A 20,685-nucleotide genomic window follows, 5' to 3' on the forward strand; every position below is an offset into this window, starting at 1 on the left:
TACAGAATAGACATAAAGAAATCTATCCTAAGCAAACATAAATAATCCTCACAGGTGTAATACTATAACTATGCTTGACAGTAAGTATTTATTGACTTATGGCTGCTCTCACCTTTTTCAGGCGTCCGCTCCTTGTGCCCAGAAAGACCACATTGTGTCGGTTGTAGATATAGGAAGTGACAGAGGTCAGCCTGTCCCGTCTCTCAGTGAACACCGTCTGACCAGACACCAGCTGAGAGCCACCCAGGGGTTGGTTGATATCCAGGCCACAGAAGTGATCATCAATGGGAACAGGCTGCAGGGAGACAACCAGAATGTCAGGGTGAGTATAAGAAAACCATAAATAAAATAAAAGACAGACGAGAGCAGCATTTTTAAAGGCGTGGCATGGAGAAAAACATTCAGGAGGGGAATGTAGGGAAGAACAGAAATGTTACTGAGGAGAAGAGATATAAGAAAGGAGCTAGAGATAGTTACAGAGGGAGAAGACTATTTGTGAAATACTGAGCTCAGCGTAGACACGTGAATATAGGATGTAAATTCAAACTGATGTATGGTAAGCCTAACAAGCATTAAGTACACAATTTTCAGGGTTAAAAATGTTACATCAAAAGGGTATGGGCTGCCGGGCTTTTTAACAAGCCTTGGAGCCAGCAGATTCATGGAGCAGACTTAATAGCTTATGGCAAACAGAAGAAAACGGTGCATTTTGTGCCTGTTTCTGTGATTTTCAGATTGCTTGATCTGACATCACACAAACACATAGCACAAGAGATGTCGAGTTTTGATTAAGCATCAAAGAGAGCCTGAACGCTCAGCAGTCCTTCCAGATCTTCTAACATGCACCTCAAGCCTTCGCTAATTGTCTGTCACTTAGTGTAAAAGACACCTTTTAAGCCTGCTAATTTCTTATTTCACATCTTCTACTTCTTCATGCTCATGTTAGGCCATCATGCGATTTTTTGTCTTTCATCAGATCATGTGCCTGAGTTTTACTAAATTTGATTTTTGCAGCAAGTTCAGCATAAATAAACCTGATGTCTTGCCCCATCCAACTAATTTCTCTTCTGACCTCCATTTTGAAAAACATAAATGCATTTTAAAAACCATTTCTTCTTCTGATCTAAAATATTGAGCTTATGACTGTTTCTATCTAAAGGATAGCATATAGCTATCAGTTTTGGTGTAATACAAATGAAATCAACAAGAGACGAATTAATTAAACCATAAATTATCAATTTATCCATCAATCTATCATGTTTTATACATTTTAGATTGGGTTTTGGGGGATGACTATATCCCCCTGTCCAGCAACATTACAGCTTACTCTGGGGATCCTAAGGTGTTTTCAGGCCTGAAGGGATTTATAGTCTCTCCATTCTGTGTTCTGGGTCTTTCCCAGGGGATCCTCCCAGTAGGATGAACCAATAAAACCTTTGAATGGAGGCATCCGAAGTCATCCCAATCTAATGCTTGAACTACATCAACCAGCAGAGCAGCAGCAGCCGCTCGACACCCATTTTCCCCAGACAACGGAGCTCCATACTATATCTATGCGACTAATCCTGGACACCCTTTATCGGAATCTCAGTCCAGTAACTATGCTGGATCATGCCATACCTTCATTTCATAATAGATATTTGCAGATTTTCACCAATCCAACAAACTGCTGAAACATTTGGCTGTTTTTTTTTTTTTTTTACTTATCTCCCATTTTGCAATAAACATCTTCTTGTTACTACAGTTGAGCTTTCAAAGTACAGCAAGAAATGTAAGATCATTTATGGTTATTAGAGAGAAAACAAACTGCTGAAGTTGGCATTGGCTGCTCAGAGCTTTACAAAATCAGTAATCAGAAATCTTTGATTGGTACATGTCAAAAATGGGTCTACGGCATGCATTCTTAAATTCCCTTTGCATTGTACTGCCTTAAAGAAATTCCTAAATTTTTATCAACCACTTAACTAAAAGGTTTTAAAACTGTTGCTTTTGTATCTCCTTACTGGTCTGGAAGAAAATTACAATACTCTTGTTTTTTCCAAGTATGTGTGTTAATGATTGCTTTTGATATCAGTACTGGCATTCAATTCATTCTGCAAGTCTAGTTTCACTTTAATGTTCATCGATTTTGATAATTAATCATGTGTTCAAAAAACAGCAGCATCCAATCGTTTCTTCGTAAAAGTCCAATTATGATACAAAGAGTGTCTTGCTTCACAGTGGGAAATTATTGTTGAATTACAACATATCACTTTTCCCTATCAGTAGCTTTTCTGAAAAACATCACATCTTATTTAGACACACTGGAATTAATGTTTGAGTTATGAATCATCAGAGCAATTCATGTGACGGATTTTAATGTTTTATGGTTCACTTTCAGCTTATTTCCATGAGAGGCGCTCATTATGCAGAATTCCAGCTTTCACAAAGACTCAGACTTGGGCATTTACAAGAAAGGCCTTTTTCTCAAGATCAAGAACAGGTCTCGAAGGGCTCAAGTACTGCTGACAGTGACAAGAGCAGGAGGAAGAAAATTAGGGAGAGAAAGGCAAAAAGAGAGGTGGAAAAGGAGGTGGGAATCAATGTTCAATCCCCTGAATGAAATCAAAGCTCTATACAAAACTCCCCTGATTAGCATTGTGGAATTTATCTCCCCAAGCTATACTACTATAATAGGATTCTCAGACCTGAATGCTTTCTTTAGCACAGACCAGACTGACTGCCTGTTAGCTGTTAAAGTTACAATCATAGTTATGGTACACCAAAAAAAATCTTTTGTTAAGTCTGAGCATTTTTCTTCACACCTGCTGAGTTTACGTGGCTGATCTAAAGATACGTGTGATATGAGGTCTCTCTATTGTCCACTCACCGCCTTTGTGCACTGTACGTCCTTTCCCAGCAACCAGTGCAGCTCCAGGTTCCCCTCTCCCTGGTAGCAGGACTGCAGTCGCTCCTTAATGCGCATGTTGATGTCTTGGATAGTGAAGATGCAAAGAGCAGAATGATCTGAAGGATCATGGTACTGCTTTTGTCCTTTAGAGAACACAGCAAAGAGGACATCCTCCTGGGCACTGATGTTGAGTGACTTAGCCAGCACCCGGCCGGCCTTAGAGAGGTAAGCAGCCTGCAGCAGACGGTACTCCTCACCTCTGTGCATGCACCCCACAGGAAGAGAGACATATGAATGGAACTTCTTGTCACCTTTGCAGAGGCGGATGATTCGAGATGTGTAAAACAGGTCACCAGGTGAGCCGCCTGCAGGCATCCCATTTTCTGGAGTCTCTGGCTGGACGGTCATGAAGTAGACAAAGCTTCCGCTGGAGAAGCCATAGATGTAGTAGATGTCAAAGTGCGGAACAAGAGCCAACGTGTCAGAAGGGATTTTAATTAGAGATGAAACAAAATCAGTGTGAAGCTCATAGTCCAGCATGGCAGAGGACTCTGGGTCGCGAGGAAGCTTACGGCTGGAAATAGTTGGAAAGTAATCCTGTTTGCCGCCAACAGCAGTGCCAATGTACAGAGTAGCATCCTGTCCCTGGGAAGGAACGACAACCCCATACATTGTTCCTGTCTGGTTGTCGCTGGACAGATAATGTTCTTTCTTGTGCGTGGGCTCTACAAGAATAAATAAATCGTCTAGCCTCATCAGCTTACAGATACCCTGATAGAGACTACCACAGGCCAGCAGCCGGTTGTGAGAGTAGTCGATGAGCAGCAGTTTGTTGACATTGTCCATAGAGGCCAAAGGCTCAGAACAGGGCTGAACTATCAGGGGAGGATAACACGCTTTATTATCATATTCTGGGCCTGTGTCATGAGATACCAAAAGTGTGAGATTAGCGGACAACTTGTAGATCCGGTTGATCGCTCCAATGTACAGAGTCCCAGTGGACTGGTGCACTGTCAGATGGTTCAACGACCATTCCCTCTTCTCAGACTGGAAGGTGTTCATTGTCTGTCCAAGAGTCGTCTTTTGATTCAAAAAGACTAGAGTCAATAGACAGAGGGCCAGAGGCCATGACATAACCTTTGGAGGGTGGTGACCTTTCGTAAGGCTGTTGTAAGTCCATCCTTTATCTGAGCATGTCCCCATCCCCACAGGGCTCCACTGAATGCCTGGCTGAAATAAATGGTGTTGCGTACCAGCAAATGTGAGGATTAGACTGCGGAAAATTGAGCTCAGAAGTGGCCTTGTCTTAAGGAATCTTTACATCATTCTGAAACAGAAAAGAAGAGAGAATTACTTGTAAATATAAAAAATCCTTGATTCTTTCAAGTGAGAAAATTTTGTTTTCAATATATCATTAGGCACTTCACATCAAGACCTAGAAATGGATCAGCTTGTGTTTTCCTTTATCTCTGCTTAGTCAGATGCAAGAAAAATCAAAGAAACAAGTAATCATGTGTTCTAACTGTCTTCCCATATTTACTGAACAGCGAGACGGTCTAATATTCTCTCTTTCAACAAGGATTCTCATTATACTCACTGCTTTGTAAGACAACACAAGCCAGGCTGCCATTCGCCACTCAGACAAAGCGATGACACAATATAACTGTGCATTTCTGTTTGGGTGGCTAATTAAATGATCTGAATGCATTAATTAGGCCTCCATATTTTGGGCTCCATGTTTTCCCTTCTCCCCCATCTTGTTCATTTAAATGGTTGAATCCAGGAGGAATTAATCACTCTCCAATGCGGTTGATTCCTAAATTAAACAGGCTTTTTCCAGGGATGGCAGGGAGTCATTAGAGATTCGGGGCCAGCCAGCATCAACCTATACACTTCTCTGTTTAATTTCATTACCATATTTTATGTGGGTATTTCCCCAGAAAAAACAATGTCTGGCAAACATATGATTGACTCAAAGAAGGTTTACATTACATATGTGAATGCTTGGTTTAATTCACATATTAATTTATTTAGGAAGTTTCTTTTTGTCTCTGTTATTCAGTCAGTTGAAGATGTTTCTGGTGAAGATTAGATAATTTATCACCAAAATGTGTTTTTTAATCTCAAGATGTTTTGTGAAAGAGATGTAAACATCCATCAGTAGAAATTATGGAATCTTTATTCCTGGTAATTATTGAGTCATTTATTTATTTATTTTTCTTCTCAACATTCAGTGATTCCACAACTTTGCCCCTACTTCAATCTTTCACAAACTATTCTATAAGTACTACTGTGCTATAGTTGATGACAATTAATCAGCAGCAAGTGTAGGTGTGGGAGACTTGTAATTATGCAGTGTCAATGTAGAATAACAATTTAGTTTATTGTTTCTCTTTTCTTTTTTTTATTTAATTTGTTCATCCATCCTTTGCGTGGGGAAATCTTTGTATTTACTAATTTGGTACTTGTTACAAAACAGAGAGGGAACCACTGCTTCACTTTATCTCAAGAAAAAGCAATACAATCAATTGCAAAATATTTTCACTTTTTTTCTGTAAAACTTTTGCTTGAAATAAACAAAAATGATGTCAAAACAAGTTTTTGACATCAGCTTCTTTCTGGTCGCATGCCACTATATGATCACATTTCTCTTTGAGTTAATTTGAAATGATTTGCTCAGAAATACACAAAGGCATACATAAATTCTACCAACAATTGGTTGAATTCATGTTATGAACAACTCTTTCATCAACCTCTGAGCTTCTTGGTCTTGCTTGAAGGCAGATTTTACAAAGAAACATCTTTACATTAAGACCCTCCCGTCATATGATATGCCAGCTGTGCTCCACAAGAAGCTTCTCCAACCCAGAGCTGAAAGACTTTCCTAACTTTACTTTGCATAACCCCTGCAGAAATACATGAAAACTTTTCAACTGCTTTTCTGTTTAAAAACCTGTACATTTCCAGCCAAACGCTAGAAGACTTAATCTCAAACCCAACTGTTTTTTTGGCCGGTGCTAACCTAAACAGAGTGTTGTCACAGTTAGACTTATAAGTAAAGGTTAAATGAAGACAGCCATGTCAGATCCTAATATGGGGGTCTTGATGCGTTGGGGGCTCTCCATTAGCTGACTAACAGGATGTCCAGCTGAGTTGAGCTGGAGCCAGGGAAGGAGCGGATGGACTGTTACTGAGTAGGCTGGGCTGAATTAAGCTCCACTCCAGCATCTTCTGTCCATCTGTCCTCACAAAGCTCACGCAGCAGGACAAGTCACTCAAGTGCCTCGACCTACTCTGCTCAATTTGGCAGCCTCAGTATGAGCAACCCCACCGGTAATTGGCTACTGAAGAGTAATATCTGTCACACCTTTTACTGAAGCATTTATATTTGAAGACAGTGTTAGCTTTACCATATGACATTTACACAGACTTAACTGAATCAATTTTTATTTCTAAAATAACAGAAGGAATTTCTTGCTTTTTCTCTATTTCCATTGACTGGACATTAAATTTTGAGTTTGCTTTGATTATTTCTCTAGGCGCTGAGATTTGGAAGAACATCTTGGCTCTCAAAATTACATTTTATCTGTCTTGGTCAAAACGTCATCCAGAAAATTCCAACCAAAAAACCCTCAAATCATCAGCTTTGAAGGCCGATAAGTCTCTCTCTGCAGTGTTCTAATTTATCTTTTAATTCTAACATTTTATTGCAGGATATATTTTTGAATATATTTCAAAAGCAAGTGTGTATTTCTGCTGTCTTTTGTGATGATTTTTAAACAAGCTGAAAGCCCAAAGTGTTGGTCAAACAAAGGCCTTTGGTTCATGGTGAAATTCCTTTTTCTGAATCTGCCACAACAGAATGCCATACAGTGCTGTAAAAAGCCTTTTGAAAATTAGATCATAAAAATCTGACTGAACCCTGGGTGCTTGTTCTTGAGCTACTATAAAATAAAACAGCTGAATGCTTTTTTTTGTCTGCCTGAGTCATCCCTGCTTAGCAGTGTCAATGAAGAACCTATTGATTTAAATGTTTTTTCAAATAAATTTCCAATACAGATCTTTTTTTTGTGACTTACACTTTGAACTTCTGCAAGGTTTCCAGAACTTTCATTTACTTAGCTTGAAATAATAAATAGGCGTTTGCTCTTGAGATCTGACAGTAAATAGCAGATTAACTGATATTTGCAGAGCGAGGTTTGAGTCTGGTGTGACCTTAAACAGTCGACACCTGCAGTGCCTTCCCGAGGTTAATTTAGTGTTGAGAATCTACCTCTCAAATCCTCCTAGGTGTTACAAAACAGGGGCAAAAACTGGAGCAAAAGTGGCCAGGCATGCAGGGGAGCGGCAGCCTCATCATTTCATCCATTTCTGTTCTCCTGGCTTTGGTCACGTCTGAGGCGTGCAGTCATGCTGCTCAGTGTTTACCCTGGATTATGGAGACAGCTCTTCGCCCTGCGCAGTCCTCCCTGCTGAATTCTCCGCCTCACCACTCACAGACACGCTCCGGTCCAGACGTGACTCATGAACACACATGCAAAACACACAATTGGAGGAACATGGGTTTGCCAAGGCCTCTGGGGGGGATGCGGGCTCCCGATGGTCACCAATCACAATGCAAAAGAGTGAGAAGCCATGCTCTTGTTCACCATAAACATAACTCTTTGACCTGGATCAAGATGAGTGGAACTGAGTCTATCACTTAGACCAGCTTTTAAAGCATTGAATGCTATAACAAAGTCTTTAGCTCAGTGTTAGATATGTTTTACTTGTTCTCAGAGTCACTTATTAGTTTATAGTTAGCATTATTTTAATTTTGGTTCCTTCAAATGGAAAAAAAGGGGCTTCTTTCATTCACAATTTTCATTACAATTTTTGCAAAGAAGTTGTGGATTTGTAGGGACAAATCTCTTTATCATCTCTCAAATATCAGATTTAGCACAAACAGCATTCACCTCAAGTTTGCCTTGTTGTTTCTTCTGGCTGCACATTTGTGTGAGATCGTGAGCGCCGCCGGCAGACTGTGCCGCGATCCTTCTAAAGGTCAGAAGCTGGATCTCTGCTCTCACACTTAGTCAACAATGGGATTCATTGTCACTCGCATCAGAGGTGATAAAAATTTTTTTTTGCTGTTCTTGTTGATGTTGTTGTTACACTGGCCTAGATTTATAAGGCTGCACAAAGGCAATAACAGTATAAGACCACGGGGGCGGAAAACTGTCTGAATTACAGTAGTCATAACAACTTCTGCCCTCATGATTATAATCAGGCTGTGCTGAGACATGCGTGGTTCCTAAGTCTCTAAGTTTGTGGAGAAAAAAAAGCTTAAAATAAAGTTTCCTCCAACAAATCATCTTAGATTTCAAGAAAAGAAATCAGTAGAAGTATTTATAAATGGAATTCACACCTAAAGCGTGGAAACTGACGATAGGACGGTGCTGGTTACATTGCACCTACATGCTATGTTGTACCTTTATAGCTTTGGAGCTACATTTCATACAAACCATGTGTCTATTGATATTACAATTCTATCATCGTATATAATCTACTTCATGGCTGTCAAAATGTTGATATTTCATTACAATTAAAACACTGAAGAAAAATGCTCACCTTTGTATCAAAATTAAGATAATTATCAAAATACATCAAAATGTTAAACATGCCTGACAGTATGAGAAGGTTATCTGTTTAACTTGTTATTGGCCCTATTTCTGCTTTATTCCCTTGTAGGTGAAAATGAATACCAGTCGATATGACCTGTGCATCCACCATATACCTCCAATTTATACTGGAAAATGTTGGATATTAAATGACCAGCATAATGGATATAGTTAACAATTACATAAGTGACATTAAAGAAAAACTTGCATTTGCTACAAAGTTCTATGCTAACAAGCCAAGTTCATTTTAAGTTTTGTGTCTAAACAGTGCTATGTTGCTGTTTTTTTTAAGACCAAGATTAAAGCTGAGAAATGTTGACCAGAGACTAGTCAGAACCCATAGCAACCTACCCCGCTGACTCTTTGATCACTAAAGAAAATCTGATGCAAAGTTGACCCAAACACAAAAACTGAACAGAGTTCTTGCTGTGTATTTGCTTTGATAAAATACAAGAACTTGCTTTTCAGTTGCTTGTTTATATGAATCCAAAGTACAGATCAGATCAAAAATATTAACACCTATAACAGATCTTATCTTCTGTTTTGCTATACAGGGAATCAAAAACTTTACTTTTTATTTCTACTTTAATCTAAATGACTGCTGACAAATGTACTTACCAATCTTGCACTAATTAAAATGATAAAAATATTGACATACTCTTATTGAGAATAAAAAATAACAACACATCTTCTTACTCTATGACTATTTATCTTCATAATTCATAAAAATTATTATAAAGACCGGGGCTGGACATGGATAGTTTAAAAGATTTTAGAACATTTAACTCCAAAATTGCCTATGAAATGGATGTAGTACGAAATGAAATGACAATGTGTAGATACAAAATGGCCAAGTGACCTAAAGCTAACAAGACGGGATTCTTTTATTGGAGCAAAAATACATATGGATGTCTATGGGGAAGGGGGAACTAGTGTCTTACACATTACACATGAATGGGCTGGGGGTGTGCCAATTGCAACCGAGTTTGACTTCCAAATGAATAAATGAAGGCAATTAGTAGATCTGTTTACGATGTTGTGAAGACAGAAGTAGGTCAAACGTGGCAGACAGGAGGGAGGAGGGAGCCAGCAAACCAGAGCCAGGGGCTGTCGCTGGTACCTACAGTGACGAGTCGAGGAACTAGGACATAAAAAACCGCCGTCTTCATTAATGATGACTTTTAAATGAATGTCATTTTGAATCACGGGAGACCAGTGGGGTTTATTAGAAAAAGCAATGTTTTGAGATCAGCACACCGTATTTTATGGAGGGGAAGCCGAGGGCAGCCTTCACAGGCCCCAATTATAGAAACACAGAATCAGGCTTTATATAGTATAATGTGTAGCAAGGATGTCTACACTGCTAATGGCCAGAGGATATGTTCACTTTGATGCCTCAATGTGGAATCTTGTGACAGTTAGCCTGCGGTTAATTTTTATCATTTTGTTCAACAATGAGAAGTCAAGCAGCAAGACGGTTTTTCTCAGTTGGGGGAGAAAAGTCACACACATAATATTTAAATTACTCATACTGATGTTCTGAAAGCCAGGCCACTGTGAATTCATAAAATTTTATTGGCAGCGCTCTGTGCATCCCAGAGTTATTTTTATATCACCAAACATGACCCCTAACTGCCGTTTCTGCATGCTTGTTGTTTAGTTTATTGGTCAGCTGCAGATATTGCAGGCTTAAGGGCTCTCTAGCCAGCCACTAATCTTCCTGGTAGAGTAGAGGCGGATGTCTGCGGGGAGCAGTAAAACGGCACTATGTCATCACAACGTGCTCGGCTTGTATTAAGTGCAGGATGCTGCAGGAAACCTGGACACAGGCAAATGTGACATAGGGGACTAATTCCAGCACATCACCACAACACCATCAGGAGAATGCTCTGCAATCTGTGTCATTATCTCAGAGCATATGCAATATACGTGCTGATGCACCAATATACCCGAAATTGCTATTAAGAAGAGAGATGAAAGAAGCTGCCACCTCTGTTCCTGTGCATACATTTTTACTTCTTTCCTTCTTCTATAAATCTTATTGTTTTTTTTATCCCTTCCATTGCATATATGATGAGCATAGGGGGAAAAGTCAGGGTGACCTCCAGCGTCGTGATGAAAACCCGCGCAGTTCGACTGCAATAGAGGGTCTTCTATAATTCAGTGATCACAGAAGAAGACAGAGTGAGCTGTGTTTGCTTTGGAGCCATACAGCATGTGTGCTGCATCGACCACCCGGTACCTCCTTTCCTTTAGCGCCACTAAGGTGCAAAATGAGAAAGAAGAGAGGAATAAAAATGGTCAGGCTTTGTAGTTAAAACTGGATTTTACAACTGAAAGAAAGTTTAACATATGAAGATGGTAAAGTTAGAAAACATATCACTGTAAATCTGGAATAGCTGTAATTTTTGTGTTCTTCTGAGTTTTTTTTATCTCTACACATGAGGGGGGCTATAATGCTTTTGCATGCATAAATCATAAGAATCTGACAGGGAAAACACATTACATTTGGCAGACACTAGACTCCAGCAAGCTTCAAAATGAGAAAAATAATCAGAAACCGAGGTGCAGGGTACCTGTGAAACTCAAGTCCACAATTCTCAGGATGCAATCTAAGGACTCGTCCCAAATAAGACTGCATGTTTTTCTTTGGGGCCTCAGTCTTTGACCATATGGCTTCATGGAGTAGAAGATGCCACGGTTAGGAGCGGCTGGCATGAATGATTAGGATCAAAGAAATTACAATGCAAAGGAACAGCTGCTACTTCCGCTGCTGACAAATCACTCTAAGCAAGAGGAGACAGTGATAGACGGCGAGGGAGGAAAAGGGACCAGAAGACAGAGACTGATGTTTTTCTGTTTCACAACTTCTACTTTAAACTATATGTGTTGGTACAAAAAAATGGTCAGGATTTCAGCCACAGTGAAAATTTTGTGACCATTCTTATAGTGCAGCAGCACAGAAACAAGCATTTGCTCAGTTTATACTGGCCTGTGTTCATAATCAGTATTGCTTGTTATTTTTAAGCTACTCAGAAATTCTACTGTTTCAAAATCTTCTTTTTAAGGAAATCAACAGAAATACGTAGAAGCAGCTTGATGAGTGGATAGTTCCCTTTTTAAAGCAATCTACCAGGAATAGACACAGACTATGTGTTCAATAGAAGTTACCTGAAAGGGACTGATTTACTTTTTTTCCACCAAAACAAAATCCTGCAGAAATAACACATAATGTTCTGCGGAAAAAAGTCCAACAAAGAAACCGCAGAGAGCTTGGCTTGTCGAAGCCAACAAACAATTATAGTACAGCAATCTAAAAAGTCCAGGTAGCTTTCAGGTATATGTAATCTGATGAGAGCCATTTTGAAGATGTTCTCACTGGGCAATCACACAGGCTTTTTTTCTGGAAATGGCTCCCTGACTTTCTTGTAAGACTAGCACGGGTAATGCATTCAGCAGGTTCCAGCAAATGTCTTACCTTCCCAAGTTACAGCAGGAGAAAACTAATTTTATGATGTCCTCTAATGTCGTAGCTATGATTTCTTAGCAGAGGCAAAAGAGCTAGAAACTCAAAACCTTAAACTCTGTCTTTTAATCTTCAGACTGCAGGTTTGGGAAGGCTTGATTGTCCAGGTACAGCTCATTAAATTAGAATGTTATTGAAATGTTTATTTATTTAAATAAATGACTTAAAATATTGAAACTAAATAGAGTTTCATTACACCCAGTGATACACATAAAATGTTCATTTCTATTTATCCTCAGTGTACGGCTTACAGCTAATGAAAACTCGAAAGTTTGAATATTACAAAAGAGCAATAAAACAATGTATAGCCTATGACAGAAATGACATGTATATGTACTGGACTGTATCTACTCAATACTTAGTCACCGGGTCTTGCATTACATGAAGGCAATCAGCCTGTGGTTCTTCTGAAGTGTAAGGAAGTCTAATTTGCTTTAATAGCAGCCTTCAATTTGTCTATATTAGTGGTTCTGGTGTCTCACCTGTTCTACTTGACAATAACACACAGGTTCTCAGTGGAGTTCCCATCTCAGGAAGGTTTGCTAGCTAATCAACCACAGTCATACCATAGTAATTAAGCCCCAGGCGTGGTAGTTTTGGCAGTGTTGTCAGCTGCCAGATCCTGCTGGAAAATGAAATCAGCATCTCTGTTAAGCTTGTGAGTAGAGGGAAGCATGAACTGGTGTAAATTGTTCTTGTGGAAAGCTGCGCTGACTTTGGATGTGACAAAAACACAGTGGACTTAGAACAGCAGATGAAGCTTTAACGTCATTCTGGAGTTCAAAGAATTTGGGTTCTGTGCCCCTTCACTCTTCCTCCATGCTCTGGGACTTTAATTTCCAAATGATAATAGTATAATAATATAATGCAAAATTGACCTTAAATCTAAAAAGAGGGCATTGTAACTCTGACCATCCTGTGCTATTTTGTGACAACAGACTATCTTCATTTGAAAGATTTCTTCCTTTCCTTATCTTGATTTGATAGTAAGTAGTAAGAGATAACATTTTTCATCTCATTTTATCTCATCTTGCAGCAAAGAATCTCTTGTCTCTGACTGCCACAGTTTACAGCTGCTCAGAAACGTGACTCTGAGTAAAAAAACTAATTCTGTGGCATCACTCCAGTTGCAGTGCCATGGTATCGTATCCTCCAGGGTGGCTTACAGGACGTTTTGCAAACACGTGATATAAAAAAGAGGTAATTTGAGTAAACTGACCCATTCACTTCTATTAGATATTTAACATTCAAAGCTGACATTCAAATTAAAACTTTTTATTATCTTAAAGTTTGAAAGTGCTATTTCTGGACGTAGGAAGAAGTTGAGAGAAGAAATCCCTCAACTCTGTCTGCTTCTTTCAGAACCATATGCTACCAGCTTAACTCAGTGCCAAGGAAAATCTTGCAAAACTCACACATCAGCAAAGTTATTGCAGTGTTTGTATCAGCAGTGGAGTGACAATCTGGAGGCAGCGCACCATATTGCACGACCACCATCACTGCATGCTGAGTGCTGCTGCCAAGAGCTGCCATCTGGCAGGTGAGCTGCACTCTTTCCACTTGTTCCTTTTCTTCCACTTACCTCTCTCCACCACAGTTTGTCACCACCTCTTTCTTTCATCTTCTTCCTTTCTGTTTTAGCCTTCATAGCTCCTCTTTACTCTCTCTACCTCTACTTGTTACTCTGTCTTAGTCTCCTGAGTACATGTGAGGTTTCTGTCTGCATTAAGCTCCCTTCAGGCCTGGATAAAACATTAAAACAAAGAGAAGCGCACAGATTAAAATCGAATAAAGGTAGCACAACAGCGTATAATTTGTGCCTAATGAACTGCAGTTTCACCATATTTCTTCCCCCTGACTGTTTTCTGGCCTCTCTTTAGATGTGTCTTTGCATACAAAGACACATCTAAGGATATATCAGGATATATCGGGCTATATGTACAAGGGCACACGTTGAGCTCTTGACATCACCTCTTTCCTCTGACTTTAGCATCTGAACAATCCACTTAAATTACTGTCTCCACGAGCATCCACAGTAGAGGAGGGTGGAAAGGGCGAGACTCAAAGTTAGGAGGTGGAGGGGGATCTCCAGCTACGGAGGATAACATTGAGCTGCTGCGCACTGTGCAGTTGTGTTACATACACTAATGCATTATTGCAGTGACCGTGCATCGCCTTTCCCCCTGACCCACATTTGCACTCCCTGTTCTTTAAATTACTCAAAAATCAATGTCACATATTCAACTGGTTGTTCAAATTAAGATTTTTTTTCTATGCAGAAGAACAGAGTGTTCCTTCATTGTTCTTTCCCTCTCTCTTTCAATCCTCTCAAACCTACAGTAGCTCATTAATCTCTGCAGAGGTCTAAGATAACACTTAACTTCTCGCTTGTGGGTGAAGGTGACAGAGACAGATGTTCTAAATTACTTCACCTACACCGGTCCAGCGTTGCCTCCGGGGGTAAGAGACTCAACAATAATGCGGTTTCATCCGCAGTTCTTCTCGAAAATGCTCCAAAGAGCTCTGTTACAGATGAACACAGAAATCAATGGACAATTTATAAGCCCACTGTGTATAAAATCTTGAAATTGACTGAATTAGAAACTCTTGGGCAAATCTTTACAACATGTGAAACACAGTTAAAACCTGATGTTTCAAACAGTGAATAAAAAAATAACACTTTTTCTTCATTGTCTGACATTAAATCACACTAAACTTTTTTTTTCTTTTAGGTCAGTTAAGATTTCCATTCTATTTGCTAAATACCAAAATAATAAACATGTTTTTAGATAACTTTTTTATTTTTTGTTATAATGCTTACAAGCTCCCCCTTTTTCCTCTTCATGTACCAATATCCAATAACAAGAGCGCAGCACTCGATATGCATATTATTATTAGCTGATCGGACTGCAATAAATGTTAGCTCTTTATTTAAGCGCCATGTACTGAAACTTGCCTGTAATATATTTGATGACACACATTGCTTATCCAGAAAAAATTGTGTTAGAAAGTAAAGTGATGATAAGGTGGTACAAACCAAATCTTTGTCAGTAAAACTTGAATTATTTTTATTTCAGCAGCTGGATACACCACTCACTGTCTGGGATCTATGTTTTCAAAGAACCCAAAGCAAAATAAATACTTTTTAATTATTTTTACTCAACAATTCATAGTTGTTCTAAATATTTATTAATATGATCTGATATCAAATATTATCTTATTATTGTGCAGCCATAGAAAAAACAATTAGCTTTTGTTCATCGATGGAAGGACATGTCTAAAAAAAATTACTTTACCTCTGAGGATGTTTAAAAACTGTAACCTGGCTTGTTATGTTGCTTTTCATGTGAAGGCTTCTTCCCTGCTGAGTGGTCTTTCAGTCCAGGACATATTTTACAATTATACTCTCTTACCAGCTTCATGCATCATCTTCACAAAGTCTTTTAATTTTGTTCTGGGATTAATATCTGCATCTTGCAACAAAAGACTGAGACAAAGAATCTTTCTGCCTATTGAACAATATGAATATGACACCTTCAGGCATCTGAATATTAAACCAGGAATGAATGAGACATACGGAGGTCAACAGTTCTCCTAATATCTTGTCTGATTTATTTCTAGTTTTCCATGCCTTCACACAAGGACACAGTGTGTTTGAAGTGTTGTCTTGAAGTTGATCCTTACCAGTGCTTCAAAATAACTTAAATGCTATGAAATGAACTATCAAAAGACAGCAATGTTATGATAATATCTTCATCTACTAATCTTAAGGTACTGAGAATTTAAAGAACTGATAAAAACATTGTTAAAGTGATTTTATGCCTTGAGACTTGGTACAAAAGCCTTCTTCCTGACAGCGTCCCAGCATTGAATTATTTTATTCTCTGGTTTTTTCTTAACATCTCGTTGAAAAGACTTTGAACCACAGCAACTGTATGACAATCGATATTAGCCGTTTTGAAACAGCAACTATTTTAAACCTGATTATAACGTCATTTTATCTAACCTGTGCCTATTTTGAAGCCTAAAAAAATTAACTCAGCAGTAACTCGGCTTTCTAGAATTGACAATATTTCCTTGTGAATACATCCTTTACTGTTTTTCTTGGAAAGATTACTTCTTATTCCCACAAAAAAGGGGTTTTTACATCAGCATGTTTAATCCTGAGGTTATTACTACCACAGCAAAAATCTCTGATATTTACTTCACAGTGAACAAAATAATTCATGACTTTTATTATTTGGTAAAAGTGGGGCTTTGTTGATCATCTAACTGCTACATCACAGACCTAACCAACGTTTAATTTACTGTTATCAATGCAACAGAGAGAGAAAAGATAAAATGAATGTGAAGATTCGTTTAAATCCTAAAATTAGCAGGCAACTGATAAAATGCTGAAGCACATGACAGGCGAGAGCATGCCAAGAGAGAGGCCAATTTTTTTTTCCCTCTGTCTTTCTCTCTCTCCACGAGAGGCTTTACTCACTCTGGAGGGGCCAGGAGAATAAAAGCTAGTCCAACTGGCTGGCCAGATAAGCCAGATCAGAAAGAGCACACAGACAGAAGAGAGAGGTTCATCTGCTTTGCATGAGGGGTGAGAGTCAAAAAAAAGATGGAAATCCAACTGCCCCCCCCTCCTCATCCTGTCTCTTCCACCAAACACACACAGGGACAGTCACGTACGGGGGCTTGAACAAAGATGCACTTGGTCAACAGCATTGTCGAGGCTGGCACAGCTCACAGCTCTGTGCTCTTTAGGACTCAGCCTTCATCATCCCGGCTCCTGCCCCGGCTTATCAGCATCCCAGTGGCTTGCACTCTGCCCTGCCTGCCAAGGCTGCAGGAGGAGGAGATAGGGCAGCAGCAGTGGAGGGCTGACTGACTGACTCTGTATCTCCAAGCTTAATACTTCACTCTATTTTTTCTCTCTCCTGATGACCACTGGTCTGATGCGCTGACCGGAATAATCCACACGCTTAGAGAAAAAAATCCTCACAAGCAGGCTGCTGCAGTCTTTGTCTAATACAGCTGAAGGAAATCTATCCCCTGATGGTGTCATTATTTTTCATCTGACCTGACCTGAAGAGTTGACCTGCCTCTTGTCAGTGAATTTGATGGAAAGCATTCACATTCTTCTAAGAGCATCACCTGCTTCTTGTCACAGGTGGTCAGCAGAAATGTTTTTTTAACAAGTGCACCGCCTCGTTTCAAGGTTCAAACGCTGCGTAAAGTCATGCAACTTTCCGCTTCTGCACAATGATGGGTGGAAAAAAAATCAAAAGGTTAAGTACTCACCTTGAAACAGCAGGAGACTCATTCATGAGGGGGGCAGAGTGGACGATTTCTCTGGGGTTTGAGCGCAGCGTCCGGCCACCACCTGTCCGTCAGTGGATCAGATATGAGCAGATGAATGAATTTATTCTAAGTGCTGTCGCGCCGCGGAGCTTGGAAAGTCATCCGGATAACAGTGAGCATCTCCCGGTGATCCGCTGAGAAGGAAGCGGCATTGAATGACCCTCTCGTCTCGCTCAGGGACTGATCATTTTCTCTAAAAGGCTGCCACGCTTTCTCTACTCTCTCCCTCCCTCTGTCTGCCTGTCCGTCTGTCTGAGAGTGGCTGTGAGCTTCACAGTGAGGATGCCGGTGATACATGAAGTCACCCATCAGTTCACTTGCACCTCACGTACGGTGTGCGTTTTTTTCTTTCTTTTAGACCCAACCTCCATCGCGTCATCAAGTGGCCCAGCACCAACGCTGTCCTATGGGCTACTACTTTATTTTATTACCTACGTAGCGCAAACAAACTTATTATTCATTATGTTATTTAAAATAATATTTTTATATAAATATAGCAAAACATTGAATACATTTAGAAGCCTAAAAAGTTTTTATAAGACCAACTTGGTCTCAGATTAAATATGATCAGGCTTATCCATGGGGATATGCCAAAGGATTACAGTATTGCTATTAGGCAGACACATCTTCTCCGAAACAAAATAAAATTACTTAGTAGCTCCATCCTTACTGCAACCAACTGTTAAGATACCTGAAAGACGCGGAAAATATATTTTAATTCTGTATATATCAACAGATATTCCTATATACCCAGCGTTTTATTTTAAAACAGAAGACAAGATGCATGTACGCTGCAGTTTGGACAAATGACTTTTAAATACCGCCATCTGTAGGAAGCAGAACGTAACTGCAACTCTTCGGCGCTTGAATCACCTTAGCTGTGAATGAAAAGCTTCTTTGGGGACGAATCTCGGCTAACTGAGGGGTAATTATTATTGTAAGAGACCAGAGTCAATCCTTCAGAGGGAGATTGATGTTTTAAGAAATTATTTTGAAAAAAGGAAAAGAAAAAATTTAACAGAAAAGAGATAAGGTAAACAATGGTAGGATATTCTGAAGGACTTCGACAATTGCAGAATTCTGGATCAGCTGAGGCTTTCTGATTGACTTTTTAGGCAGACCTGTGAAGACACTGTTGTGGTAATCAATTTTAATAAAGATAAAAATATGGATGAGTTTCTTAAGATCTTCTTGGGACATTAATTCTTGAATACTGGAAATGTTCTCGAGTGATAGAAGGCTAACTTTGTAATTGTCTTTATGTGTCTCTGAAGATTCAGATCTGGGTCCATCTCTATGTCCAAATTGTGACATGCAATGAGGGCCTTTGCATGATGCACGGATGTCTCTGTTTTTAATGAAAAAGTATTCAGCATGCCTCACAAGCACATACTCATTAAACTCACCACTTCCACAGAACTGCTTACCTAGCTAAAAAGCTCAGCAGGCAGATCTTATTTGTGTGTGTGTGCTGGAAGGAGGGTAGCAGGGCCCACTGCCCAGTTATCCCTCCTCTTTTCATTTTCTGTTTGGTGGGCAGGAGATGAGTCAGAGATTTCAGACGGGCTACCTGTTTGGGGTCCATGCTTCCCCACGGCTCAACAGATGGGAGCCACCCCTCACTGGGACTTGGTCAGGCACAGGAGCTCTTGACCCACTGTAATTTCCAGTCACTCACAAGCATACCACTGTTTGAAAGCAGGAAAGCCTGCAGACATACAAACAAACCCAAATGTTAAAATATATTCTCAGGGAAGAGTATGCACATGAAAGGTGTAGGCAGCATGTCCACAGATGCATCCATGGCATGCACTCCACAGCTCTAAAAGAGACATTTATTTTGTCTTTTGTTTTTTTCATTAGTGCTGTGATGTAGTCCATTTTGAGACAGAAAATTGAATAAAATAGTTTAATGTATTTAGTCTAATTCAGGTTTTATCAGCATATCTATCCAGAAATAAAGCTCTGTTGTCTAGGTTCAACCTTAATGTGTAAGTTATTGTAAAACCATTACCAGCAGGGTGCTTATATGAAAGCAATGCAGTAGCTGTGAGGATTTTTAGTGCTAGGTTTTCAACAGTGAGCATGTAACTGATTTGCCAGGAATTGTTATCTGCAACCCACAGGTCTAATTTCAGGGCGGTTGCAGTTTTGAATTAGTTTTCAAGATGCTGTGCAAACTCCTGTAATCGTTCCTTTAAGAGTGCCACTTGTGCGGTCATAACTCTGGAGTGAATTCACAGATAACAAAAGCCACAGGTTAGCCACTCACGGGAAAAACACTCCAAGGAGGCCTGCAGCAAATAGTGGGAACACAGTCTCTTAGAACAACCTTATTATATTGTTGTAATTGGAAAGTGCTTGTTGAATCTTAATTTCCAATGAAATTACAGCAAACAGATTTTTGATCCTGGTAAAAGGAAAGCTCCAAGCTCAAAATAAACTCACTGAAATTACTCCTTTTAGTTATTTATTGTTTGTTTGTTTGTCTTTGTTCTTGTTTATTTTAGGATTATTATTATTGCAGCACATGATGGGTCATATAATTATTGCTAAGAAGCCCATGTTTATGAAATACTATAAATATTTTTCTTAAGGTTTGGTTTTTAACTTTAGGTAATGCATAACCTCCCAAATAAAAAAACACAGACACATTCTATGCCCTCCATATTTGAACTATTCGGTTCCTCCAGAGTGAGTGAAGTCATCCTACAGATACAGTATACCGTGTTTTACTCTAAGTGCAGAATTCTCAGCCATATTAGGTTTAATTTGCACCCTATAAGAAACAGACAAAAAACACTTCCAGAATTCTAAAATAAATGGTATGCAGTACATATATTTTTTATGTCTAGTTAATTTGAAGTCTCATTCTTGGTTCCCACTCACGGGTTCCGATTAGATTTATTTTGTCATGCAAGGCGTTGCTGAAAGTGCCCTTCTATTGAATTAGGGCAATCACAATCAGTTGCACTGTAGCTTTTGGAATAATACCTTGGCATTTTCTTTCTCACATTTTGTTCCAGTACAGCAACTACTCTTAGTGCAGTTCAAGAAACTTTTAGTTATGGAACAAGCTAAAGTATTGTCAAACTAATGAAACATTGTTATAAAAATGTTTACAAATAAAAACCAGAAAATGTTGTGGTTTAACTTAGTCCACTATACTCTAATAAATCCAGTTGAATCCACTTTCAAATCTACTTCAATATATCTATAAATATATAGATATAAGTACCTATAAATGTCACCAA

At 39.3% G+C, this 20,685-nt stretch overlaps 1 protein-coding gene across 1 annotated transcript in view; it reads right to left on the reverse strand.

Annotated features, from left to right (window-relative positions):
• Window positions 1–17,762, reverse strand: part of LOC114135329 (plexin-A2-like) — an 87,707-nt gene extending 69,945 nt beyond the window's left edge. The window contains exons 1-3 of the mRNA XM_028002540.1: window positions 17,372–17,762; window positions 2,870–4,217; window positions 113–295 (exon numbers count right to left, since the gene is read on the reverse strand). Coding sequence (XP_027858341.1) covers window positions 113–295; window positions 2,870–4,093 — 1,407 coding nt within the window. The 5' untranslated portion in view covers window positions 4,094–4,217; window positions 17,372–17,762. The remainder of the gene's footprint in view (window positions 1–112; window positions 296–2,869; window positions 4,218–17,371) is intronic.
• Window positions 17,763–20,685: the final 2,923 nt, after the last annotated feature.

This window comes from Xiphophorus couchianus, chromosome 20 (assembly GCF_001444195.1).
Source record: "Xiphophorus couchianus chromosome 20, X_couchianus-1.0, whole genome shotgun sequence".
In the NCBI taxonomy this organism is placed as follows: Eukaryota; Metazoa; Chordata; class Actinopteri; order Cyprinodontiformes; family Poeciliidae; genus Xiphophorus; species Xiphophorus couchianus.